Raw genomic sequence first — 27418 nt, 5'->3', positions numbered from 1 at the left:
TCATGTGTTCACGTTCTCCACCAAACTTTGAGTTTGGTTTTTTCACGTTCTTGTTTGGCCGAGCAAGGTGGAGAAATGTACCAAAATGTAAAACGCACGTGATGTTCTCGTTGCCGTCGCCGTAGTAGCTTCTTAAACTTCCTGATAACAGTTTACAGAGAAGATGGCTATAATTAGATCTGTAAGTAAACGGCGGGAATTGTTACAATGATCTGTTCCAAAATGTTATACGAAGTTTCCTCCGAGGTTGAGAGAATTGTTTGTGTTTTAGTTAAAACAGTTTATGATGTCTATCATGCAGTTCATGCATCTCATTAGCCGAGGAGATCGAGAAAAGCGCGCGTGGCATGGGGTCTTAGGATATTGTCGAAATGAGAACACACTCAAAATGAGAGCACTCTAGAAATGGGGACGGACTCAAAATGGGAACTGGCTGGCTGAAAATGAGAGGGGGATAGAGAAAATTGGGGAGACTGCACCCTATATTTTTCTCTGTCTGTACTACGGCTACCCCTCCCCCACCCCATCCCCCTTCCCTGATTACGGCTGTTCCCGCCAAACCCGAGCCCACGACTAAAAGGCTTGGTTGCTAAGGAGGAACAAGATGGTGGACGGAGGAACAGAAGTGCAGGAATTTCATCCATATTTTGTCTAGCTGCACGGACGATGTATAACATGTGGCAATCGCGATTGCTGTCGTCTGTTCACCAGATATGCCTGTTTGGACGCATTATACCCCCAAAGTGTAATATTAGGGCAGCTTCGCTAGCAGTCACAAGGCATCTGTCTTCATTTCGAGGTTTGACTTTCAAATAAGCTTAATTAATGTTTCACAAGCGAATGAGCTTAAATTTCCAATGAGATAAAAGAAATATCCTAACAACTTCATGGGCATGCGGTAAAGAAGCTGTCATATGGCGATGGATGTTCTAATTTATTTTATTTTTTTCAAAATTTAATAGAGGGCAGTTTAAAGTACATGCACTAAAATACAGCGCTTGTGGTTTTGGGGAAATACATCGAAAGACTACACTCTCGGCCATCTGAAAATACACGTTTTGATAGTTTTGGTGTTTGTGAGTTTTTCACGTAAGCACATTCAAGAAATTATCCTTTGTGTCCACCTTTCCCAACCAAATGTTATGTAATGGTAATGATTTAAAAACTTTTGTTAAAATCTCCACACGTGCACTAATTAATGCGTCTTTGTTTGAAAACGTATACTTTTTGATACGTTTCGCATATCGTCCACACTAAAACGCCCAGAAACCGATGGCCGATGGAAACAGAAACTTTTGAAAACAGTTTCAAAAGTGGAGACATTTGAAAACGCTTCATTTCTTGTGTGGACAGTTGAAAAAGGAGACTTTTGAGAATGGTGACGCAAAAAGCATCACATGCCATCAGTTCCAGTCCAAACTGGAGCATCCAAGATGGCAGATGGTCTTGTGATGTTAACACATGCACAATCCCAAGTCCCAGTTGTTTTCCTTGTTTTCCAGCATTTAGTGGGGATAGGTGGAAACAAATACAAAACTGTTAGTGTGGATAAAATTATTTTGCTTCGTTTTCGCTGCAATGAAAACAGATACTTTTGAAAATGTATTAGTGTGGATTGTGCATTATTTACTGTAGGCATTAGATATCATAATTCTGTAGGAGAGAGAGAAGGAAGTCTGCAGAAGCAGAATTGGACTATTTTGCTGTTTTTTGTTTTGCTCTGCCCTTGAATCTAAATACAGTCTCTGTGGTGGTAGTAGCATGTTAAATTTGTTCCAGAAAGTTTCAAATACAAGGTTACACTAGGTGACCAAGCATTTCAGTCTGCCTCCCCTGCACTTTGGAGTGGGTTTCCTGTTAGAATGAGAAATATTGACAGAATTGAACATTTAAGAGAGAGCTCAAAACACACTTTTAATATTATTACGCGGGATGCCCTGAAGGGGCATACCGTGTCTAAAAACGGGTCGATTTCTTTTTTTTCTTCCTCGTAGTCACAAATCGGTACATTAATTTATTCATTAAACTCTCCCCTCTCCTACTCGGGATGTATTGTTCTGATTGTCTTCAACAACAGCAGGCCAATCAAAATCCATTCTTGTCGCTTATATTGCGAGGGAGGGGACCCACTCACCCCTACCTGTGTGACGTCAATGCGTCATTTGATATATTTATTAAAGACGGATTAAGTCGCGCCATATTGTTTTAACATGTTCTGGACTCAAGTGTGCCGTTTTCAAAGGGAAATTTCACCATTTTGAAGCGCTAAATCGAAAGAATAACTTCTAAGAAGGGCCCGACACGTAAAACGGTGGAAATTGGTGAGTTCTTAGTGAAGGAATCGTGCTTTGTTTGACAGTCTTAGGCCACGACGCGAGACAGAAAAGAGGTCATTGAGAACCTTACGTTATCGTAATGGAATTTGACAAATTTCCGCTGAGTCGCGTAACACATGGAAAACAGCGTAACGCGATCGTCGTGACTCAAACTATTCCATTAGCAAGGATAGTTTTATCAATCGGCGAAGCATACAGTTGGAATAAATGAATCAGCCCCAGCATCACGCGTAATGCCAGTATAGCAGGCATCTTGTTTTATCCTAATATGCACATTTTTAAAGAATTTGAGTTATGTATAACAGTAAAGCACACATGAATTGAACATATCTAAATATAATGTGTGCTCTATAAATTAAATGTCTGATTATTATTGTTATAATATTATTGTTAATGTCCCTTCTTTCCCCTTTGTTTGCCTGTCAAACAGACTGTCAGATGGTAATCTTCTTAATAATTAGAAACATGTGCTAATGTGGACTAATTTTATTTCAGAAAGGAAGAGATTCTACAAGAAAGCAGGAATTGAGGAAGCTGAAGGTAACAAAAATTCATGCAAGTGTGTTGCATAAACCCATCTTTGCTCTGTAAAATGGTTTGAAGGGGGTTGGGTGGGTGGGTTAAAACGTCACAAACTGCTTAGGGATACTGAGTACCACTGAGAAGGTGTGATAATGCTCCTGTGGTATTGATGCTGTGGAATTGAGGATAAGGTTTTTACAATACAGTCGAACCTCCCTTTGCGACCACCTCTCATTAGCGACCACTTTTTCCAAAATACCATAAGTTTTCAAGTCAAATCACTATAGACGGAACCACTCGTAGGCGACCACCTCTCATAAGCGACCACCTCTTGCAAGGGACCACTTTTAGAGATGATTGTTTAAAATTTTCAATTGTTTTGAACCTCCTGTAGGCGACCACTTGACACACAATCTGCTGTATCTCTCTTGGGCGGAATTTGAAAACTGTGTCGCTGTAAAATATTGGCCACATCATTACAGCGGACGCCATAAATCTCACAGTCAGAGCTACCGGTTCAAGTGTCTCCCGAAATAGCTTAGCATTGAAACAAAATTGTGATAAAATACACATGCACTATCTGTACACTGAAATAAACTTTAATCAGATTGAATCCCTTGTAGGAAAAAACTCTTTTATCTCGTAAATAGCATGCATGGGTTTCGATAAGCACTGGCAAAAGGGTTAGGTCTCCGCAATTACCATAATTATGTAAATTACCTGAAATTTAGACCCCCTGTGTTCTGACCTCTCTGGCTCTGGTAAGCGAGCACCTCCCGTAAGCTACCACATATCCTTGACATTGTGGGTGGTCGCTTATGGGAGGTTCGACTGTATATATAAGGAAACTGGTCATCCCACTGTTTGCTAAGGACAGTGCCACCTTTGGTTACTGCACATGATCCAAGAAGTATTCGTTTCTTAAGAACGGTGATTGCTAACAAAGCTTTTATTGCGGGGTTTACATGAGTATGGGGGAAAAGCAGATCTTAGCAAGCAAAATTAAAATCCAAAAAGGAAACTTGGGATACCCACACATTTTTTAATTTTTGCCGACATTGTTTTGTATTTTAAGGAATTTATAATTTTTATTACATAATTATCTCTGAAAAATGCAAGGCTACTCCCAATTTTTTTTTTTTTGGATTCCAAAAGCCTTTACTGAGATCTGCTTTTCCTGCATAAAGTAAATTTAAGTTTTGATGTTATGTTTACGCACTGGTTACTTTTATATTACTGACATTATTACACTTACATTATATTGCTGACATTATTACACTGTGCTTTTTGCATCAGCTGAGGTTAAAGAAAGTTCTTTCTTACTCACTGTGCAAAAATTTCTCTGTGTTAGGAGGCACTGTTTAAATAGAAAGCAAAATAATAAGATATTACTGTCTGACACCGACTAGTTGTTTTAAACTTATTTTCAAGGTGGATATCAGATCACAGTGGATAACAGGAAGGTGAAAACACCGGCAGGGAATCAACTGGTTGTCCCTAGTAAGCCCCTGGCCATGGCTGTGTCTCTGGAGTGGAATTCACAAAGCGATACCATCAAACCTGAGAACATGCATCTGGTAAATAAACATGTACACATATCACATTACAACTTGTAGTGCCCAACTTAAGTCCTACTCTTTTATTCATGCTGTTTAGGTGTGACTCTCCCGATCATCTTGAATATTGTGCAATATTTTGTAGGGGCAGAGGAGGGGGTGGAATTTACTTCAGTCGGCTTTTACTGAGTATGTGCCACTGGCCTCTCAAACCTCTACCCTTTACAGTCTGTTCTGTGGCCAATTATAGACCCCCATCTAAGTCACTTTTTCTATAAAGGTAAATTAAACAATCCACAGTAACTTTGTGTTTATGTATCTATCTTGTAAACCCTTTTAACTTGCAGACGTTTCTAAGATGGAGATGCATTTCTGTCATTTGAGCTGTTTCAGCCTCTTTCCATTTGCAATATAAGGGAGTCATGTTGAATATTTTCGACCCCATTCTTGTGACTATGTTGGAAATGTGAGCTTACTATAGTCAATCTAGTGGTGAAAATGTGATGTCATCTAGATGTGCCATGTCCCCATTCACCTATTACTAGGAAGTAGCTAAGTTCCTCCTGAGAATATTTTGCGCTTAGCAACAGCCCTTTTGGGAATGTCATGTTCCTATACTTCGTGCATTCAAACCTTCTAATAACATGTAATTTTTCATGACTCTAAGGGGTGGGGATATTCTTAATTTGGTCTGCCTACTGTAGCTCTGCATCCTATTGGACCTGAATGTCCCACAACCCTTTCAAACTTTCACACACTATACTCCTAGCTCATCTGTTAGCAATGAATTAAAAGAGAAGATTTGGTAGGTTGTTTTTTCTTGGTATCAAATGGAGGGGTGCATGGAATAAGGCCCTCAGTGTTTCAAGAGTTAATAAATGCGAGGCAATTTGGAAGGAGATTCAAGCAATTTATCAGAAGTCACTTGAGGCTTTTTTCCAGGCACCTCTTCAAATGTGTTTATTGTTAACAAGACTGATTTGTTGACATTTGTTCCTTGTAAGACGTCTTAAGAAGAAAGACCCTCGCAGTATAAATACAACCTGAGCATTTGCAAAAGGAAAACCTGAAAAAAATTCAGGCTTGAACGGGATTCAAACCCATGACCTCTGCAATGCAGGTGAAGTGCTCTACTACTCTGTTTAATCTGTCGCCCACTGTTCAAATATATGTTTCATATATTCATATTCATTTGTCAGACATCTCTTAGCAACACTGTGATTGACCTCCCAAGAACAAGAACTCATGATGAACAAGTATCACATATTTTGGAATTTCTCAGCACTGACACTGTATGGTATGCTATCCTGTTTGAACCAGCTAGTCTAATTTGAAAATAATGTTTAAAATTATAGTGTTTGAAAACATTTAAAGTTTTGAGCTTTATTCTAATTTGATGTGTGACATTTCAGATTTAAAATCATCACAAAACAATAAATCATTTCATTTCCAGCCTGGTCTCCCCTCTTCCCATTTGTGGAGCAAGAGAGACAGAGGGGAAAGACTGGGAATGAGGATGAACAAAACTTAGTTGTTAAGAAATGCTAAACAAACTTTCTACATAACCACAGAAATATTTATATCCAAAACTTTGAAATTTATTGCAGCTTTTATGCTGACCAGCCCGAGGAGCTGGTTAATCTACAAAAGAAAGAATGGCAGCCGCTTATTGACTGGTTTCATAAGAAGTAAGAGAACATAAAATATTTCAAATTATCATTTTTTTTGTAATTTGCAAAATACAATCATAACTTTGTATCCTATACAGGAATTTAGTTCTCTTGAGATCGGTTCCCTTTTTGATGAAAGTAAAATGTAGTATATACAAGACTTGAGTGAGCTGACTTTCTTTAGTCTTTAACTGTAAGCAAACAACTTTTAAAAATGATTAAAAAAAACATACACACAAAAAAAATAAATAAATAAAAAAAGGGAAAGAAAATAAGGTCTGACTGATTAAAGGTTTTCTCATTTATATATACACCTGTAGCAAATTTTTGTGTTGAATACTCTAACAAAAATTTGTTAACGTTGGTGGTTTTGTTTGTCTATCATGGAATCCTCATTGAGGCTCTTTTATCATCATTGTACTTCTAATTTCCAAGTGGGGGCCTGATAAGTGGGTGAGTGGGGATGTAATCTATCCTACCCTGGCAGCTCACTTCTTCAGTAGTGCTTTTTTTCTTCTTCTCAAAATTTCATTCAACATGACTGCTTTTTCTCCCACTCCCCTCTCTCTCATGGATGCCTTTTTCACCCTCTCACCACCCCCTGCAGTCCCCCTCTCCCCTCCAATGACAAGTTTTATGTTTGTCTCTATTGCCTTTCTAGATACCATGTGTCAGTCCAACCAAGCAATTGTCTTGTTATAGCTGTACCGGATGATGACATAGAGACACTCAAAGTCCATATCACGCCCCTCAATGCCTGGTCTCTCACTGGTGAGTGCTACATTCTTCCTTAATATTATCAACTAGTAGTATCCAATAATTACATGTATTGGATTGTAATATCAAGTAGTTGTATCCAATAATAATTAGGAAAAGATAACCCTTTAAGCCTAAAAATCAACAAGGATTTTATTTATTTTTCCAGGTGACTCTTACATTTGAGAATGGGGATGAAATCCCAAAGTGGGACCATTCCAATGAAAGCTATTGAGCAGTAGCTTTCATTGGAATGGAGACAATACAGAATTTTATCCACGAATTCAAATGACAGCACCACCTTGTGCTGCATAATTAAAACCACAGGAAAGTTCTGTTGAATCGCTTACTCCATTTGAATGGTCACACGTTTTAATATTTCATCCACAGAATCAAGTTAGAACCATCTTGTACAGTGTAATAAACGGCACCACAAGAAAACACTGCTCAGTTTGCTTATTGAATCTTTGTACTATTTTATACAACAGGCCTCGAGTTTGCAGTGGAAACACTGAAGTCTTTTATTCTTGCAATGGCGGTCATTGACAATCACCTAACAGTGGAGAGGGCTGTGTCACTCTCCAGATTAGAGCTAGAATTTCAGGTTTGTGTAAAACAAAGAATTATTTCTCTCTTTTTTGTTTTATCTTGTTTCCCTCCTCCTCCCCGATTACGCCTGTGACGTAGGCTAAAACTCATCGACCATACATACCGCTCCGACCAATCAAGACACCTCCATATCGTTAGGTTCATTTTCCAGCCGTTTCTGTGTGTCTATTACTACTATAAGAATCCTTCTGCTAGTGTTCAGAACAAACAAATACATGATCATGACACGGTGTTTCAACTTTCTTTGTAAATATTTTCACAGTGTTTTTTTTCGATATTTTTTTTCTACATCCGTTCCTTTCTGGTAGACGTTAATTAATATTTTATTGTGTTGTTCGCCTCAGATTAGTCGATGGGGTAGCGTGGAATGGGCGCATGATTTGGAGCTAATGGAAACCAGGAGCAGACTGGCTGCTGCGGCTTTGTTTTACAGTCTCAACAACAGACACGGAACGTTGTCTTCAAGCTCCTAATCTTAACAAGCTTGTGGTATGTTTCACAATGACGGATGATTGCACTCATGAAACTGTTATCTCATTCTAATTCTGGGATTTTCGGCTCTTCTTTCGCGTCTCTCATTGGCTGATCAGTAAATAGTGAGGCTCCTCGAACAAGATTGGGATGACATGTGACAGCTTACAGCATGTGCGCTTGATAATCCAATCCATTCCTGATCATTGAGCCTAAATTCTGACTCTATTAAATCGGCCTATCGTGATGAAAAGGTTGTAGCCTGTTCAGTCGTGAAGAAGGTCAAATTATTGTGAGCGAAGAAAATGTTGCGCGCGAGGAAAATTTTCTGAGGGTGGTGCCTTCAAAAGAAGAGAGGAAAGGGGGGGGGGGTGGGGGAGGAGAGAAGAATGGAGGGAACAAACAAAGAAATACAATAGGAACATTCTTGATTTGATATAAATATATGTACAATGTATCAAAACAAATTGATAAACATCGTGATGTTGTGATATCCAGTACACTCCTGACTTGAGTGACTCTGTTTTTTCGGCAACTCTAATCTTTGCGGGTACAGGATCGGCTCCAACCCGTATCAGTACCAGATGATGGGCTCTACTGAACCCAAAAGCGATGAGATGAAGGTGTACAAAAAGGTTATTTTTGTACAAAACAAACGTATGTCTTGTATCAAGAGCAATGGGTTCATTTCTGTGCCAAACTTTAACTGGAGACAGGAATGTTGCACGTGACAGAGCAAAGTTGTACACGTGCCTCAACGTTGGTTTGAGAACACGGCCGAACACTTTCAGAAATTCTTGTCAGCGTCCTCGTTTTCCTATCTCACCGCACATACTTCTTATTTCTTGGAAGAGTCAAACCTTGCATAACGCAGTGGTGTCACCACCTGTTTGGTTTGTGATTGGCGTTGTAATAGTTCGTCTTTCTCTCTCTGAAAGGCCCTCTCTTCCCTCCATTTTGCTTTATCTATCATGGAAGATGTTTTCTTGAAAAGTTCACTCTCATTTGCGTTTCTCGCGAGCAGCCATCTCGCGCGTGTTTTGGTTAAAAACAGTTCGGGCAAATCATCAGCGTGAGTTGGCATCTTACACTGTTAGCCGGCTACAAACAACTTGACTCAGGACCACTCAGCGTAAAAAGTGGTTGTTTATGAGTCCTAAAGGGATCTTAACGACGTGATGTTTGAACGAACGGAACCAATCGACCGTCAACATTTTAACCGCAATTGTATTTGCCTTTGGGTATACGTGCTCTTTGAGATAACGCCGAACAATGAGACAAAGACGCAAGCATTACTTCAGTGCGCGCAAGAGTTTCTTCATCCTGGCAAATTCTAGAAATACGCTGACGGGGTTTCTTAAAAGGCCACCAATTTTTCTTCTGATGCGCAGAAAATAAAATCATTGCACATTAAAATTAAAATAGAGAGTAACCTTTACTTTACCTTTGTCACAAATTGTTACGCCGAACGATTTTGATTCATAAACAAACAAGCGTTCTATTAATGGCACAAACGAATTAAACCAACCCATGACTAAGGCTTGATTTGTTTTTTCGTCGCGTATGTACTATAAATACTCTCAAGCACATATTGTACTTTGCAGATGTTTGGAGTGCCTGCTCTTTCTTTTTTTTTATTCAAGTTATTTTTTTTTAAGTACTCGCTGCGTCATTAGTCACAGTTTTTTCCCTTTCTTGATCCTTGCGTGTCATTTTGCACGCTGAAAACTGACACAGCTAAAAATCGTCCTTTCATTTGATTCAGTGGGAATGGAGTTTTATTTTGGCGGCTTTCCCGCGAAAATTTTATGACTTGGGTATCAGCAGTGGGAAAGAAACGCTTTCAAACAGTCCATACCCATTGTATCGTCACCGCACAAGTCCAGAGCGTCAGGAAGGAAAATGCGCGCTTATTGTTCTAACTGACCTGCGTAGCTAATGTTTCCCTGGGACTTTGTGTGTTTCTCGCTTTTTGACCGCGCGGAAATTAGTACTCCTGTGTTTTTTTTTTTTGGCTCTTGTCCGACGAATCGGTGCCACTTTTTCCGATCTCTTGGGGCACACGTAAAACGCCCTGTCTCCATTCTTACCGGCTTGGCTGTAGCTCTCTTGATGGCTGATGTACTTTACTCAAAAAAGCTACCTAGGACATCAGCTATTGAAAGCTTTCTAAAGAAGAAGAAAAAATCTTAATGTAATTCGTTGTAATGAACTGGAAGTCGATGAAGTTCGATCAACACAACCGATTTACGTTTAGTATTTTAAATCCATTTTTTTTTTATCTTTTTAGTGTAACTTTCTTAATGTACTCGATACTATGAAATTTGTGGAGATTTTAAGTCCGCTTTTACAAAAAACAAAAATTGAGCTTCTGTTGTTCAATTTAGCTTTCAGGCCTGGTAGGTTATCAGGACATTGTCACAAACGGAGTAATATGTTGAAACCTGCCGGCAGCGAGAATGAATCTGTTAATTCTGCAAAATTAACTTCGGCAGACAGATTAAAAGTGAGCCGAGCTACAATTAATTTGGATGTCGCAAATGCGTACACGACAACAGTAGTGAGTTGTCTTAAAATGACAAAGCGATGATCTGTACACCGAAAATCAGTGCTTTATTGAACCCTTGGGGGCTTGTATTGTATGTATTTTTAAGGTCTTAAGACAGTGGGGCCAGTTAGAGGGCTTTGTAGAGAGGGTGGGAGAACAAAATTTAACTTAACTTGAACAAAATTTTACCAAGCAACTAACTGAAACAATTTTAATTGACTGTGGGACACAAATACTATGTTGTTTTTACTGTACCGGCCTTGGCACAATAACATTCTGCACGTTGAAGACCATTTTAAGACCTTCTACGAACTATGAGATGTGACGCCTCGCACGAAGGACCTGCTCTCAATTCGTGCTTTGTCGCATTGGCCAACTGACCAGTATAAGATGCAGCTCTACTTCACTTGCAAACATTTAGAGAATATCAAACTCCATTGACTGCTTCGATATTTACCGTGTTTGAGTCGGATACAGGTCGATACAGAAACTCATCCATTCAATACCTCTTTTGAAGAGGCCCAGAGAATTGGCCGTTTCCTTGGGGCCGAGACTGTTCCAGAGAATAGTTCCACTATAAGAAGAGCTGTGTTTTAAGTAGTCAATTCTTGGCTTTGGCAAAAACAATTTTTGGTTCTTGTCGTGGGAATCATAATTATAAGTAAACGTCTGATGTTACAGAGATAAACTGGGTCGAACTTGTTAATGTACTTTTTATACATCATACTTGCCGTTAGCTTCTCTAACATATTAAGGTATAGCTACAACCCAGTGCCAACACAGAGTAAAAGATCGTGACACCTTGGTGCTTTACACTATTTCCCCCGCAGCAAAGTTGATTAAGGGTTCAAGGGTGCTTGGGCTTCCTCTTTCAATTGGCTCGTATATTTTTGTCCACGGCCGTAGGTACCACAGTAATTGCCATATTCATAGTGGTCCAGACTTGATTTCCTAATACCTCTGGCAGCACGATTTTGTAGTTTCCCTGGCAGCTGTTCAGTGAGACAGGCCACAGTCGAATTGCGTTTCGATGAAAGCGTTTGTATATTCTGGTCGCAGTGTGCGTGGCAATACCAAAAATGGCCGTGGTGACTCGCAAAACTGCACCGATTCTGGAAGCGATTTGAGTTGAAATTGTACTCCGGCCAAGAGAGGTACACTTTCGTCTTGATCGCGTCTCTCTCCCTTTCCCACCATTCAATGTTTAAACTTGAACGCGCTGCAAATGATGTCGCGTTCCTCGCGCTATCCAACATTGCACGGGGGAAAGGGGGCGGGTGGTCGAACGAATTTTGACCCTTGTTGTAGGGGTATGGGTTCGAGAAGGCTCGTCACAACTTGCCAAATGAATTTGCATTATTTACAAACAGTTAAAAAGTACAACAAGGTTTTCATATTCCGTCGACACTATGAATAGCTAGCTCTTTGGTGTGTGTTTCAAATAAAACAACCGCTCAGTTTTTTTGAAGCGAATGATACACAGTGAAAACACGTGCAATATTTGTTGCTCAACAAATACCGCACCGCGTTTCATTGGCTTTAAATTTTACGGCAATTAACTACGTATATGTGATGGACTAGTTTTTATTCTAGGACCTTCTAGAAAAAGCAAACAGTTGAAAAATAAATACTTCGTGACCCTAATTATCATAATCTAATGGGCTCGTTTCCTCTCTAATTGCTTGGAGCTGGGCACGTCTTGTAAGAATTAACTTTAGGAATGAACACAAAAGAGCAGAAATTAGAGTAACTGAAGGAAAATGAAAGTGCTCTGTGTTTGGATTTGGTTAATCAGTTAATTGCCGCCGTATTTGTCGTATGCAGTTGCTTTATTATTTATTATTTTATTTTTATTTATTATTTATTTATTTATTCACCACGACATACAAACATAGAAAGTTACAATGAATAATAGACTAGGATTACAAGTACATAAGTTTAGAGTAAATAAAAAAATAGTAAAAGAAGTAAGAAGTGGCGAGGAGACCTCAAGAAACCCTTGAGTGGACTGGAGCATAACAAGGCAAGCTTTGATTGCGTGAAAAGTGTACAGGCGGCCGGATCACGTTCAATCACACAGCGTCACTGGTATTTGCTTTGGTGTGGGTAGAGAAGTTTACTAACAAAGCTTACTGAATAATGTACGTTATGGCTCAGAGGAAACAGGCATAGGACATGAGTGATTTGATCAGCCACTCGCACTTTCAAAGTCATGGTTAGTTCTCACGATAATTTTGGAGCAGGACGAAATCCCTGAATGTGTTTTTTAAATACCATAAAATAAACCGAAACAGCCGAACATTCTTCTGCTTAAGGGCAATTGGGTGGGTAACACTTTAATCAGGAGTTCATCCTCCCCCCTTCCTCTCCCCCCACTCCTACCGCGACCCGTGCTATGTGTTCAAATCGCAGTGTAATTTCTGCCCAGTGCATGGCTTGACTTAATTGATCGCACTGCAGGATTATAACTTTCCATAGATTCAGAAGTAAACATCACCGCAGGAAAGTCAGTAATGTCACTCAGCTGAACTTTCACTGCCGTCACACTTTCGTTTTCCTCTACTTGCTCGAAATTTAGAGCTTTTAATAACATAACTCAAGGCTAAGACTAAAAGGATTAGCTGATCAATTGTGTGTTGGGCAAAAGACCAGCATTGATAAGCAACAATGGAAGTTAAACCTTGGCATTACATCACGTTCACTTACTCAGCTGTATAATTAAATCCTGGAGGTGTGAGGGCGAAGAAAATTTTTGTCACGAAATCGGGGAGCAATAACCATGAAGTAATTGGGAATGGTGCACCCAACGAGAACAGTTCACCAAAAAATATGTTGTCTACTGTGTTCCAAGTTCGTTTTGCCGCCCTTTAAAGGCATATCTGTGTTAGCTGGCACAGTGTAATCTGTTCGAATGCTTCAGCTGAAAATTTAACTTTCGCAAAGTTTTTGAAAAATGGAATATTGTTTCCCGAATTTATGAACTGTTGTTGGCTTCACGAAAATGCTAGTTGACCTTATTTCGCATATTTGCCCTTCCAAAAACAAAGGGACATAGTTTGCCAGTGTTGCGAAGTTTTGAACTGGCATTTTGCCGAAGAAAACTAAGATTTTCTGTACAACTATTCCGAAATTTTTAGATGATTAAGGTCTTGAGTGAACGGTGATTCGCTTGTAGTTGCCTTCTTCTTCCGCTGACACGAAAAGAAGAAAGTTTACACACCGAATCATCATAGAGTTCCAGCCCAACCCAGCGGCCATAAGTCCGTTTTACTTTGCAAACAAATTTTGAGTTCAATTAATCAAGCTTCAGAGAAGATAAGCAACGTTAAACGAAGTGTTGTTGACTTCAGGGTTGAACAAATAAAAGCATTCCGGAAATTTGAAGTACTGCATTCCCTCCATGACGAAAGAGAAATGCGAAAGAAAGTCAGTGTTGAAGAACTAAGACTACAAGGCCAAATTCCGTGAATTACCCACCAATTAATAATACCTTTCAAGGATAAAGATGACGGTTTTAGTAGGCTTAAGTGATTATATGTTTCTTTTTCACAAATTATCTGTTATGTTCTGTCCGATTGCGTGAAAAGTTCAGATTCGCACTGGTGACTTGACGTCATTGAGCGTAGGTGGTTTCAAAAGTTGATTGTTTAAAGCTTGTTCAACATATTGTATCGTCACTCATGCATCTTGATCGTCATTAAGCAATTGTTTGAATAATGATAATATCAGAAGCTTAAATTGAATGATCACTCGTCAGAGGCTTGCAGTGTAGAGTTTTCCTTCGTCACGAACGTACCGACATGAAACCGAGCAATGAAGAGATTTTACTGTCCAAGAACAACGCAAAAACTTTGCTTTTCCGAAATGCACACGACGCAGCTGCTTTAAAGAAAGAGGCGCGGCTTCTCCAGAAAGAATGGAACTCGGAGGAAAAAATGTTCCTCAAGCAGAGGGAACAGATGCTACAACGGCGGTCAAATTTGACGGGCGAATTGTCGCCAAATTCGAGGCGGAAAGCTGCTCCGGAGAGGAACATGCTTTCAGTTTCTTCTTCATCGTTACATGAGCAGTTATCGCCGCCTTCTCACAAAAGGGTCACGATTACGAGAAGCAAAACGTTTTCAGATGCTGATCGTCGACCTGTGAGCGGTGATACAATGAAATCTTCACTTTCATCTTCGTCGGCGGGAGTCATCATGAGCGAGCATTGGTCGCCTCTTCGCCCAATTCGCGCCGTCTCAAGAAGCCAAACCACTCCCAATATTCGCCCAACGAGTAGTACGCCGTCAACACTAACCCTTCCAGCTTCGTCCTTGTCGATGGGTGATCAACAGTTGTCGTCGATGCCTCTTCGCCCTCGATCGAGAAGCAAAACGTCCTTAGACTCCGTGAAGAAACTCAGTGACAGTTCTTCGACACTTTCGCTCCCGGATATAAATTTCACCTCGCTGAAAACAAGTGTAAAGTTATCCAAAAGTGAGACAAAACTGCAGTGGATAGGACGCAAAAATGCAATAGACGAGGATCTTTGTCCTCTTGATGACTGGCAGGACATGCGAAGGTGTAGATATTTACGGACATCCTGCAAAGACTGAAAAAACTGACTGAGATGATTACAGACAACTGAAGGCATGTGTAATATTGGCTTTTGTATCACATTATAACGGGTACGGGAGATAATTTTTGATATTTGCATAAAAATGAACTATAAAACGGTATTACTCGAAAAATTTATGATGATGATGATAATTGTGATGTTTATTTATGTAACATACATATATTGTGCAATAATTACTTTTAATGAGGACTAACTAATATTATATTTAGCTAAGTAATTGGTAGCAAATATTACAAAAACTATTAAAAACCACGGCAGATCATAAAACAGCAAATGTTCGTGTAAAGATCAGTGAAAGTCGATTCAGCATGTAAAATGTTGATATTTTATTGCGATAGGAGATTCAGAACTCCTGATGAATAAAGGAATATTGTTCTAAATATCGATTATCCTAAATATTGTGGAGTAAATTCTATGATTTTATTAAATTCTATGAGTTTATTGAGATGTCTTGTTATTATGGTTTTACGAGATTGTGGTTATATATCAATATCAAATGTATTACTGAACCAATCATCCATGAATAATGTGTAAATCGCGTGATTGACGCACTGACCCGAGAATATTTCATTTGTGGCAATCGAGCTGTGCTTCCTCGGCCACGCTATAAGTGCACTTCAATGGAGAAAGATTATCTGTATAAGTGACAACTTTGTGTTTTGTTTAATTTGAGTAGAAAAGATCCATTAGGGAGAAAATAAATCACTGTACTGATATGAGTTACAGCACAGTGGGGAAATTTACTGGAGAACCAGACAAGTCAATATACTGTGGTTGGTTGGTTGGTTATGCAATTTATCTCACCGCACTTACAGCTCTACTCTGCGATCAGCCCTAATTTCTTCGATTTTCACACTGATCATTTATTTATTTATTCATTTATTTATTTGTTTGTTTATCTATTTTATATTTTTTTTGGGAAGGGGTGGTTGAAGGGGTTCGCCATCAACCGCACGAATTCTCTTTCCATCGAGTGAAATGAAAGTTGCTACCGTTCCTTCGATGCTGATCCATGCCGTTATCCCCAAAAGTCCCAAACCACGAAAATATTAAGAGGCCAAACTTAGCAAATTTCCTCTTTTTCTTGTTTGGTGTACGTGCCAATTTGAGCCAGTTTTTATTGACGTGCTTTCCTTGAGAAATTTAATCACTAGCTTGAAAGAATCGAACAAGTTTCCCTTTACGTTATTCCGACCACAGAACTTTAATTTGGCAAGACCAGAGTGACAAGACGTTGAGAGATAGCGGAACTTTTGTAGACCTGAGTAAAATAGTTGAGATTATAAAGAGTGTAGAATTACGGTAAACGGCAGTAATGACCACGTGACTATGTTTATTCTACATTTGCCGCTTGTTGTTTTAAGGGTCTCAGCATAATTAAGTTGCTTTGCAGCCTCTAAAAGCAAATATTATTTTTTTCGGTTTTCGATGGCCGCCCCACGCACAGCATTTACATAACAGTTCCGTCCCCACCTTCACGTTACTAATTTCTGATCATCATTTCGTGGGCCAAATGTTCGCCAACTCTGCGAGTGGACTGGGAAATAGTCTTATGCCAGTTTCACCACCTATGCATGCCGCAACTGGAAAAATAGGTCAAGAAAAAAATGAATGGTACTACAAAACCGTAGAGCAGCTTTAAAGTGAGCTTTTTTTAAGGATCAGGTCGTGCTATTGTTGAGTGGAGAGAATGTAGATATTTACGTTGTTGTACAGCGTTTCATCTCGGCCAATCCGTTTCGGATCACGTGGTCACGTCACCGAAGCAGATTGATCGTGAGGGCCTGGGAAAAAGCTGGACAGGGACTTGGCAAATTTCCGTACAAGAGCGTGCAGCACAGAGACAACCTTGGGTTTATGAATCGATGGGGAGTCTTGACGAGTGAAAGACGATGAAAACTGGGTGAGATAGTTGCGTGCAAGAATGCCTCTAGACTTCGCGGGGTCAAAATTTGCCCCATTAGTTACCCAAAATGGCTCTAAAAAATGTACGTGGTTGATACTTCCATAGCACCGAAAAAAAATTCTCAATGTTATTACGCAAATTATGACAGTTATCCTTTTATCCCTTAAAATCTGTTTTTATTCAGTGAGGAACATCCATCTATTTCTAGTAATACTTGAAAAATCCTTTTCACCAGGGGAAGTCGAAAACGAAAACGTGGGGCAGACAATTTCCAACCTTTCAAGTTCGTACCTAGAAAATGGGTGACAAGTTGTTGGTATACAATTTGTCGTCAAGTTTTCACATTCACAGACTAGTAATGGAAAGGTACGTGACAAGGTCATATTGACCCTATTGACTACTCTTGTAAAACGAAACTCACTTTTAGCAAGGAAAACTAGCTCAGAAGCGAATCTCACAGCTCACTCGGTCAAAGTAGGCAATTAGGTGGTACGGTATTCAAATTTGAGCCATTGGATAGTACACTAACTTGTGTGTGACAATTAAAAAAAAAGCTGGGCCAGAATTTAGCGATACGTTTCCTTAGTACCGTTTCTTAGTATCAGTCTGGTTACTGAATGCCGGAAATGAGAGCTATATTTCGAGAACAGCATCCTATGCTGCTGTTTGCTATTTTGTCAGGACAATGTAGCTCAGACTTTGTGCCTGTGCGCAGATGATATCATTTAAACAATCTTGAAAATGGCTGCTGTACAGTCGCTTTCTTTCTTTTCTCTCTCTGTCTTTGTTTAGTATCGGGTTCTTTCTTGAGTCAGCCAGGCCCACTGCATTACACTAGATAACCTCGGACAAACGGCTTAAATATGAGATCATTCAGAGGAAAGCTATTCTAACTTTCTGATGCCTTAGTTGTCATACTGGAATGTAGAGATGTTCAGTTCAAACTTTCGTGTCTTGATAAAAGGATGTGAGCTTGTAAAAGAACTTGGCCGACGGTTGATTTGCCATTTTTAACTTCACACATACATCGCTTTGATCTCGAAAGGTACTTCTCCCAATTGCAGATGATTCCTGCAAGATCTTCATAAGGAGATCTCCAAAATATATATTGTTTTCATCATATTGTTTACACCGTACAGCACGACATTTTTAAAATATTACACTATATCATAGTCTCTGTACTAATTATAATCAAAACGAAAAAGAACAGCTATTGTATATGTTGTGGTTAATTATGGACAGGATAGTAAAGATGTTGAATGATTACATCGTTTTGCTTCTTTTTTTTTTTTATTTTGTTTTTTAAATGCAATGTCCCTCATCTCGATTGGCAAGCCGTCCCATGGTACAGTGCCGGCTTCAGTTTCTTCTAAGCCTGAGACAAAGCTAGCTTAGAGCGAGACTGGCACTAGTCAAAAACAGGAAATAACCGATTCGTCCAGTTTAACTTTTCGATCCATTACAGGCCAATTTCCCTGTTCCTTTCCAAGGTTAATATTTATAAATATATAAAAAAGCCGAAACTGCGGATTTGGTAAGTAGTGGCTGAATCGATTCGAACGGTTTTGTACGAATGAATAATCAAAGTGCATGCTCAATCACGTGAGTGGATTAAATAAAAATATGTGTATTATTTGATAGTTACTTGTTAGGTAGTTTCTCCGAAGATCCGGAATTATACATGTGAATTGTATCATTCTTTGAAAAGTAGTTTTTAAAATCCAAAGTGAACGCTTGTACTGAAGTAAGACGCGAAAGTGTTATGGTAGCACTGCAATGGCGTCGATTCTTTTCTATATTTAGAAAATGTGACAACTTCTAAATCTATACTTCACGCTTGGTCATAATGTTTGTTGTCCGAATTAGTCTTTGAATGACGTAATATGTTTTGTCACGAGATATGAATGAATCTTTTTGCTTTGTTCTCAGGCCACAAAAGACGTCATCGCTTGCACTCGAGCAAGCATGCCGTCACGTGACCCAATCAAAATGATCAATAGCTCTCCTGCGCATCAATATATTTAGTTGATGACAAAGATACCTGAGGCAAAAGTTTGGACCAAGCCCTGATGTTGTTGTTCTCGACAGAATTTATACAGTTTATGGCATCGACGAATATATCGAATACAAGTATTTCCCTTACAAAACTTAGATCACGAAATTATTTTTATAAGGGATTTTTGAACTGCACGTTATTTGTCAAAAAACATTGGAATTCAAGGACCGAATAACAGACAAATAAATAGCACCTGATCTATTGCTGCAGTGATGCACGTGTCACAGGTCCATTAATGTGTAAGAAGCCGAAGTCTTTAATCAGGCTGATATGAAGGCAAATATGGCCAATATTTCAGCTAGTAACCGTTAAGACTAGTTATACTCAGCTTGAAATACGGCCGTTAAACCTGCCTTTTTTCCTTGGTGAAAGCGTTTGTTAAGCTTAGTTTGTGTACATTAATAGTGAAAGCACATACCAGGGCTACGGATGAAGAACGTTAATAAACGATTTTCCGCATGCTGATCGTATCAGGTATTACGCCCATACTATATAAAGACGAGTGCTTGTAACTTACCAGCTATTACACGGCACAACTTTTCAGCCGATAAAATTCTGTTCAACAGTTCATAAAGATGTCTGCTTACAATGGTTTACCCAAAGTTGTTTTATCTAAGAAGCGAGCGAGATATTTGATGGCAAGAAACGCAGGCGAAAAAGAAATATTTAGGAAGAAGTGTCTTCTGCTAGAAGAAGCCAGAACAAAGAATGAGAAGGCGTTTGAGAGGGAAAAAGAGCTGCTGCTTCAACGCCATTCTAAAACGTTGAAAACGCAAGAAGCTCGAAGAGCGCATCCTTATGGAGAATTCAACAGCGCGAGCAAAACGACTCCACGAATCGAAGGAAAGAATAAATGGGAAATCAATAGTGATACACCTTTGTACACCCAACAGCGAAGAAACCAAGAATTTCTGTTGAACAGCAAGCGAACACTGAGTTCTTCTCATGAGTCTATTTTCTGCCTTTCGACGAATAACAGCACACGTAACAGCGGCGAAGTTTACGATACAACAACGCCAGGAGAGGACAGCCTTACAAAGGTGCGATCTTTGAGTTGTGTTCTTCCACCGATTGCGCCATTTTCATACCCACATTCCGCAGAGAGTAAAACAAGAAAGCAAATGAAAAGCGTTTGTTTGGAGAGACGAAATACGAGAGTCTAAAATCAATGTCCGTAAGGGAGCTTTTGCAAACGCTACCTGTTTGAAAGCGAAACTACAGAATACCTTGGAGGATGACTCACACAAAGCGAGCACGTGGTAAGCGGAACGTTAATGTGCACCCTCCTTGTTCCATCGATGAACGCGTAAAGTGAAAGAGAGAAGTGTGTGCACTCCTCTGAAACAAAAAAGACAGAAACTTTTACATCAGACATTCATTGTTGTAAAAAAGCGAAATAAGGAGATAAATTAATTGCGTACTTCTTTTTCGATGTCTCTCTACCTAGCGAACCGTGTACTCTGCTATGTTCATCCATGACTCTTGAATTAATTGCTTTCTTAGTACCATGTACGACGTAGCGGCTTACTACATAACTTAGCCATATATTATTAACCATTCTTATTCACTGCGTACCGAAAGCTGCAGTCTCCCTGTATATAATCAGGCAGGACGTTTTGCAGTTCCAACTTCAAACACCATGCTGAGCCAAGAAGTATATTATAAGATAGGATAACAGAGTATTATGTCTTCTGATTCAAAGTTGCTGAAAATAAACAACTGCTTTCGCATGTGATAAGTTTACAACGGAACTGTCTATTGCGTTAGGCGGCAGACAAGCCGAGAATGCTAACGTAATCTTGTGTTGTTCTTCCTGTGTTCCGGGGAAAGAAAGCTTCTGATCTTTGACATGGGACGGTCTGTCAGCTACAAATTTCTGCGCGTAAAATTTTTCTAATCTTCAATTTTTGACGATCAAAACTAGCGATAAAAAGAAATTATGTCTCGACCTTTCTGAGGTCATTTTCAAGTTATAAGAAAGCGATTGAAAATTAGCATATAGGCAAAATTTAAAACATGGAACATGGCTCAACAGGCCACCATACTTGAAATCATATCGTTTTGCAACATTGATTACCATCAGTACAATTTGCTCTGTATGTTTTCATACGGTCCATACGAGGCAGTACAAAGGGACGTTGTCGGCCGCCGGTAGACGGGAAGTCGTCTACAGGTGAAAAGTCATCGAGATGTTTGAGCTAGTTTCTAATACAAAACTTTCTTGAACTGTGGAGGCTTTCAGTAGGAACGAAATTACTTTATGATTTATCGTTCCAGTTTACCGTACACCATTCGGCGCCAGAAGGCCAATGGCGATGGTATTTCGCTTGCAGCCGAAATAAATCAACAGCAGTGACTCATATGAAACACTGGTGGCTCTTCAGCCGGGTGTTAGATGTTTTCTTTCACATTTTAGTTGTGAACTTTGCACAGGAACATGTCTGGCAACTTGATAAGTTCTTTTTTCCTTGTCATGTCTCTTTCTTCGAAATCCACTTTGCCGGTATACATGTCTCTGCACAAGCAAATTAAAGCTACCATATCTAACTAAAATTTTACTGAATCAGAGATAAATGATGACAATCGGAGTTACGTCAAACGTAAAGAAAGCCTTAAAGAAATTACTGTGCGCATTCGCTGAGAAACATGGAAACTAATACCATAATAATATATGTACTACGCAGCGGTTGAACTCGATAATTAGAGGAGTTGATCATATGTTTTATGATTACCGATGTTTTACCATTACAGCCTTGTTCGGGGTAGAAGGCTGTAATGCCAGGACACAAGGGTGTACCCACCCTGAAGAAGGCTGTACTACTGAACTCGGTTACTATCTGACCAACTATAGCACTTAAACAAACATCTGTAGACGTAAAAAAAAAGCTGGTCTCCTTGGCATAATTCCTAAATTCAGTGCGGTTTGGATATTCAGTATCAGTTCAACACGTTCTGATTTCACCAATCATTACCAGCAAACAAGGGATAGAACTAAATTACACTGCGGATTCTTCGGTCGGATTTAAACATTTTTTTCCTAAATTCAATACATTATAATTTGATTTCATTAGTTTTTCTATTAACTATCATATTGTATTAAGTTTTGGTTAGAGTGTGCCAAGTATCTCAGGGGGATCTTTAGCCTTACTCCCGGCTCCAGAATTAGCATTTTGCGTGAGCTCCCTGAAGAAAAAGGCTTTGGGATCAGGAGCCAAGATTCAGGAAGCCTTGCTAAGTTATGAGCCATATCCTAAATACTGTTTCATGACAATAGACTATTGTCCTGCCATCAACAGACTATTGTTAACAAACAAAAAATAGAAAACATCTTAACTTAGGAGGACCTTGTGAATCTGCCCCCTGCAGCGCCCCAAATGTTATTTGTCGACAGGTTAAGTCCGCCACAACTAATTTTCACTTCAAATATCCGTTAGATTGAGTGGTTCTGCTCTTAATCAGTGCATCACCTTTATAAAAATGTCCACACATCATCTGTCTGGTGACCCTTTGGTTACCTGACCTGGCACGTAAACAGAGAAAAAAATGAAGGAGACAATCGGTGTTAAATGAGGTAAAATTTTGTCAACATGAGCTTTTAATCAGACACAACAGGATAAGGACTTGAGAAACTAACAGAAATCTAACGAGAGCCAACCAACTTGAAACAGCTCTCCATGGTTGCATTCTTGACTCTTGGTTTGGTCTCTATCATGTCACTGTCGTGTGACGTTTTCTATGCAGTCAGATTAGCCTTGTAGTTATTTCAGTTACTTGTATGTTTATTTTTGGCTGATTAGATCTTTCACAGAACCTGCGTATACTAGCAGCATTTTTGTTCGCGGTCCTTTGCAGTTTAATCTTTAAATCTAACAACACTTCCCACTCAAGCTTGCGATCACGATCCGTGGCACTCTACCCCACCCGCGATAGCCGCCTGAGAAATCTTAGAGATCTTTCTAGACCTTTCTAGCCCTTGAAGAAGGTTAGTTTTGTCTGAGCAAAAACTAGCTGTTCCATCAGCCGTGCATTCTTTAAGTTGTTTTAAAAATCTTACAAGGTCATGCATTGCTTATTTTAACTTTCTGTAGATTGAAATATGACGATACTTAAATAAGACAAATTCAGTAAAGAGAGTAAATATTTTGGATTTTCGAGACATCCCACTTTCGTTTCTCGGATACTTCTATGACGTCATCACGCCGACTCGGTTTGTGGTTGAGGTTGAAATGTTATCACGATTGTGTTTGGGAGCAAACTTCTGACAAGACTCGATGCAAATGTTTTAGAGTTTATCCAATGGTTTATTTACAAAATATTTCCCGTACGAAAACAAAAAAAAAAAGAATGACAAGCTTACAAAATTGAAATAGACGTGTGTGATTGTAAGGTCATGTCCTAAGGATCACATACGTCGAGAAACCTGATGAAAAACAAACATCCGGCGTCATAAGCTCTACGCCCTTAAATAAAAAAAAAAAACGGACAGCTGAAAGTAATGGCATAAAATAATCAGTGCTTGTAGTTTCCTGCAGTTTGTTTTGAGCTGTAAGCTTTTAGAGTTGGCTTACTGACCCGTGAATGATGTGCGCTTACAATGATGTTTTACCCGAAATTGTTTTATCTACAAAGAGTGCAAGTTACCTGATGACAAGAAACGCGCACGAGAAAGTTATCTTGAGAAAGAAGTCTTTTCTGCTAGAGAAAGCCAAAACAAAGGAGGAGAGATCTTTTCAGAGGGAAAAAGAACTGCTTCTTCAACGTCATTCTAGAATGCAAGAGATTCGGTTAAGCGAGCCTTATGAACGGTTACGCACTGCGAGTAAAAGGACTTCCCAAATAGAGGATGAGAACAAATGGGAAGTTAGTAGTGATACACCTTTGTACACTGGACTACCAAGAAACAAAGGATTTCTATCGACAAGCAAGCCAACTCTGTGTTCTTCTCACGAGTCCATTTTCTCCATTTCGACGAACAACAGAGATGGATTAAACCTTCTTCCTCAGCGGGACAGGTCAACAAGTGTGCGATCTTCGAGTTGTGCTTTACCACCGATTTAACCTTCAGCATACATATTCCGGTAGACAAAGCGAGACGCTGAAGAAATTGGGGCGAAAGACGTTTGTCTGGAAAGCGGAAACAAGACTGAATACATGGGCTATTTTTCTTATAAAACGTAAGTTCGCCAAGAGAACTTTAAAAGAAGAGTAAGAACTTTTCATTTACATGTATTACAATAACGACGTGCCCAGAGAACCAGACAGGGCAAATAAGGTAGAGCTCTTCCAGTGTCAGATACGTACAGCGCGATATATATGGGAAACATTTATTGCCGTGAACTTCCAGCTCGCTAAGAACAAAATTGACTTGACTATACAGGCAGTCGAATGGCAAAGACGAGCAAGATCCAAGAGGTTCTTCAAGTCACGTAATTCTAAATATAGTGAACTTAGGGGATTAGGCCATAATACGTTTGCTAAAAATACTGAATAATTACTGATCCCCTTGCTTGTAATCCGTGTACAGCAAAAGATCTGAAAGATACCTTATTAGGTGCACAAAAATTTTTGTTTGCCACTGGTTGACCCAGTGAAAATGACGTCAAATCGCAGGGGTGCGAGTTTGTAGTTAAAACTCTGTGAAGTAGAATAATATATGATGTTTTTATGTTATGCTCAGTTTGCCTTTCAACATTCTTAATAAGTTTGATTTAGGCAGTATGTGACGAAACAAGTATAATATCAATTAATTTACCCCACATGTCAAGATTTACAATAGACGGATTGTGGCTTAGGGTCAAGTATTAACAGTTCATGTTATTAAAAAAAAGTTAAAGGATTTGTATCGATTTGCAATGAGCGTTTGTTTGCATTCTTTAAATTCCTAGGTAGTATCGTAAAGTTCTCGATTTCATTATATCTGTTCTAAAATAAGTCTGCTGTAAATTCTTCCCGAAATTTCCATGTTTTAGGCACTTTGTTTTCCAAAAATAGATGCCGTCACCTTTCAGTCTGAAATCTTTCTACGACTCTTTATCACTCTAAACTCAACCTCGTTCCCAGGGCTTTTCCCTTGTAAATTGTAGGTTGGCCCTGGGAACGAGGTTGCTCTGAACTCGGCTGAATCGATCGGAAGGAGATACTCTTCAAAATTTTTGTTGACGGTACCGGGTCTGCCTGTTATCCAAAGTGTGTGATTTGCCCTACCTAGTTTTATTTTTGTTTTTAGACCAAAATATCGTTCAATTTTCACGACGTAATTTTCAGACACTACGCCATTTTCCAAGTGATCGATTGTGATCAGTTCAGCCATAAGCGGCATATCCCTTAGAGTTGACAGAAGTTTCTGTCGGAACATGTTATCGAATCAGTTAAAAAATGTTTTGTTCTTTTAAATCGCTGTAAGTCGTTGCTGTTTTCAAGATTTTTTGTTTTCATTTCAAAATGCCCCTGTTACCGACGTTTCAATAAACAATCTTTAAGATCTGTGCGTTTCCCTAAAGTGAGCCCTCGGCTGAAGCCGCTGAAGCATTCTATGCAATCCGCAATGTTTAACCTTTATTTTCGTTGCTTGGACGCAAAGTTGTTTCCTTGTTTTCTGAAAGCATTCAGTTTTCTAAAGACCGATGCTCTCAGATTCCCTGTCTGCCCTAGGTGCTATAGGGCTCATGGTTGTGTTTAGCCGGAACTTTATGATCTGCAATTTTGGTTACAACTCTTTGAGAATAACGCAAATTGCGTGCGCAGATCTCCATCTCTCTCCAGTGAAGAAAACACAAACAGGCGCGTGGTAAACCTTAACTATCCCTCCATCAAAGTGGGAAAATTACCCAGTCTTTTTTCACAAGAAAATTAGACTATTAATAGTCCCTTAAACAAAGTGAAGCAAAACCAGCGAGCATGCGCAAACATTGCCTCCCGCGCGTTGCTTGTCCTCGTGGGAGGCAGTTTTTGCGCTTGCTCGCTTTGCACTTGTAGTCTGCAATCTAGGAGGTCGGTTTTACGTGCGCACTTAATAAGAAACACAACGAGGAGTTAAAAAAACGAGGTTTACTAATGAATCCTCGTTACAGACCTCTGCCAATGTTTGTTGGCTCATTTTCTACATACGCGTTTAATAACAAGGGCTCACTGTTAGCTACAAGGATGAAAATTTTATTGAACTGGTCCCAGGTCTTGCTCATGCTCAGTTGTGTACACAGTACATTTAATCCTTGAAAGTGTCACTGCAAGAAAAATGAATACTGAGAAAAGCAGCTCTTAATTTAGATCAACAATGTATTTTTATTCTAAGCCGCTCCATCAGTTAATACACGTCTTTCAAAGAACTGATTTTATCAGGACAGCCGTGAGCCTGAGAAATGTCAATATTTGAAAAACATCATCACAAAGTGGGGGGGTTGGAGAAGAAAATTTAAGCCTGACACCAGAATTACTGTGTCCAAATTCGACGGAATACCGAACCTGCTTTGACAAATGGCATTTTAATACCATGCCGGACATTCACATTCACATTACTGAAATACTGCGCGCGTCCCCTAGCCTATTTTTAAAATCAGCGTTAGTAGTTTGATATCGATAACACTGAAAACTGTTTTGTAGCTGGTTGGTAGGTGATTATACTGCAAAACACGCTCTTAATTTCCAGGAACACGACGGATTTCTTAACGTTCCAATGTTTCAAATCCTTAACAAAATTTTAAAAGTTCAGCCTCAGTTCGACAACGGAAGGAGTGCTTTGCGCTTATAAAAGTCTGATAATTTATCGCCTTGTTTCAACGGGTTATTCAGTTCCTCAGTATTGCGCGCACAGGTCAAATCCATTCCCAAGTCCTGTTGTTCATATAACTGAGCAGATTGTCTTGTTCAAAGCCCAACGAGGAAAAATCAACAATCCAGAAAAGGTTCCGTTCCACACAGCACTAGGAACAACTTCACTTGCACTGAAGCCCACTGCAGTTTTGATGATTGGTAAATGACCGAGGTAAACAACAAGGCCGTCGATTGCATTCCACAAAGTTTCAGTTGAGATGAATGCTTAATTATTAGGTTACTTGCTTTAGTTGGAACTTTACTAACTTTACCAAGCTCTGTTCTGCTTTAAACGCTAAAACCACGCTTCTTTCGCGGGATCAATGTTGCCGACTTCCCGACAGATTTGGAAGAAGATCCCTGAACAGGTACGCTGAGTTTTCGCTGCTGTCGTTTAACACACGTATCTCGATCAACCAAGTTGGCTGGTGTTTTTTCTCTTCTCTCCTCCAAGGCTTGAATATTTTGAAAAATGACCCTTAAAGACTTTTGCATTTCTTTTTCAAAGTCCATCCTCTTGACATCTGACTGACTGATCTGACGAACTTGGCCGTGAAATGA

General features: G+C 39.4%; 1 protein-coding gene across 2 annotated transcripts; it reads left to right on the top strand.

The window, feature by feature from the left end:
• The first annotated feature begins 595 nt into the window (after nt 1-595).
• LOC146466170 (ATP synthase mitochondrial F1 complex assembly factor 2-like) lies at nt 596-24897 on the top strand. Of its 2 annotated transcripts, XM_085127687.1 has the most exons (9): nt 596-799; nt 2832-2876; nt 4290-4435; nt 5614-5711; nt 6022-6102; nt 6746-6855; nt 7329-7444; nt 7794-7938; nt 18922-24897. In XM_085127687.1, exons 1-8 carry the CDS (start codon nt 667-669, stop codon nt 7920-7922), a joined length of 858 nt encoding a protein of 285 aa, XP_084983813.1. In that variant the 5' UTR covers nt 596-666; the 3' UTR covers nt 7923-7938; nt 18922-24897. The 2 variants fall into 2 exon arrangements, with proteins under 2 accessions (XP_084983813.1, XP_084983812.1); XM_085127686.1 differs by lacking the exon at nt 18922-24897 and having other exon boundaries at nt 7794-8173.
• Nucleotides 24898-27418: the final 2521 nt, after the last annotated feature.

Source organism: Pavona decussata, unplaced genomic scaffold (genome assembly GCF_977016875.1).
Source record: "Pavona decussata unplaced genomic scaffold, jaPavDecu1.1 SCAFFOLD_153, whole genome shotgun sequence".
Classification (NCBI taxonomy): Eukaryota; Metazoa; Cnidaria; class Anthozoa; order Scleractinia; family Agariciidae; genus Pavona; species Pavona decussata.
This window is presented reverse-complemented; position numbering and strand designations above follow the sequence as displayed.

What these genes read in the sequence shown, in the direction of transcription:
- LOC146466170 (XM_085127687.1), top strand. Translation starts at nt 667, where the DNA reads ATGTATAACATGTGGCAATCGCGATTGCTGTCGTCTGTTCACCAGATA. An exon ending in GCATCTGTCTTCATTTCGAG is followed by an intron (nt 800 to 2,831) that starts GTTTGACTTTCA and finishes ATTTTATTTCAG; the next exon opens with AAAGGAAGAGATTCTACAAG. An exon ending in ATTGACTGGTTTCATAAGAA is followed by an intron (nt 6,103 to 6,745) that starts GTAAGAGAACAT and finishes TTGCCTTTCTAG; the next exon opens with ATACCATGTGTCAGTCCAAC.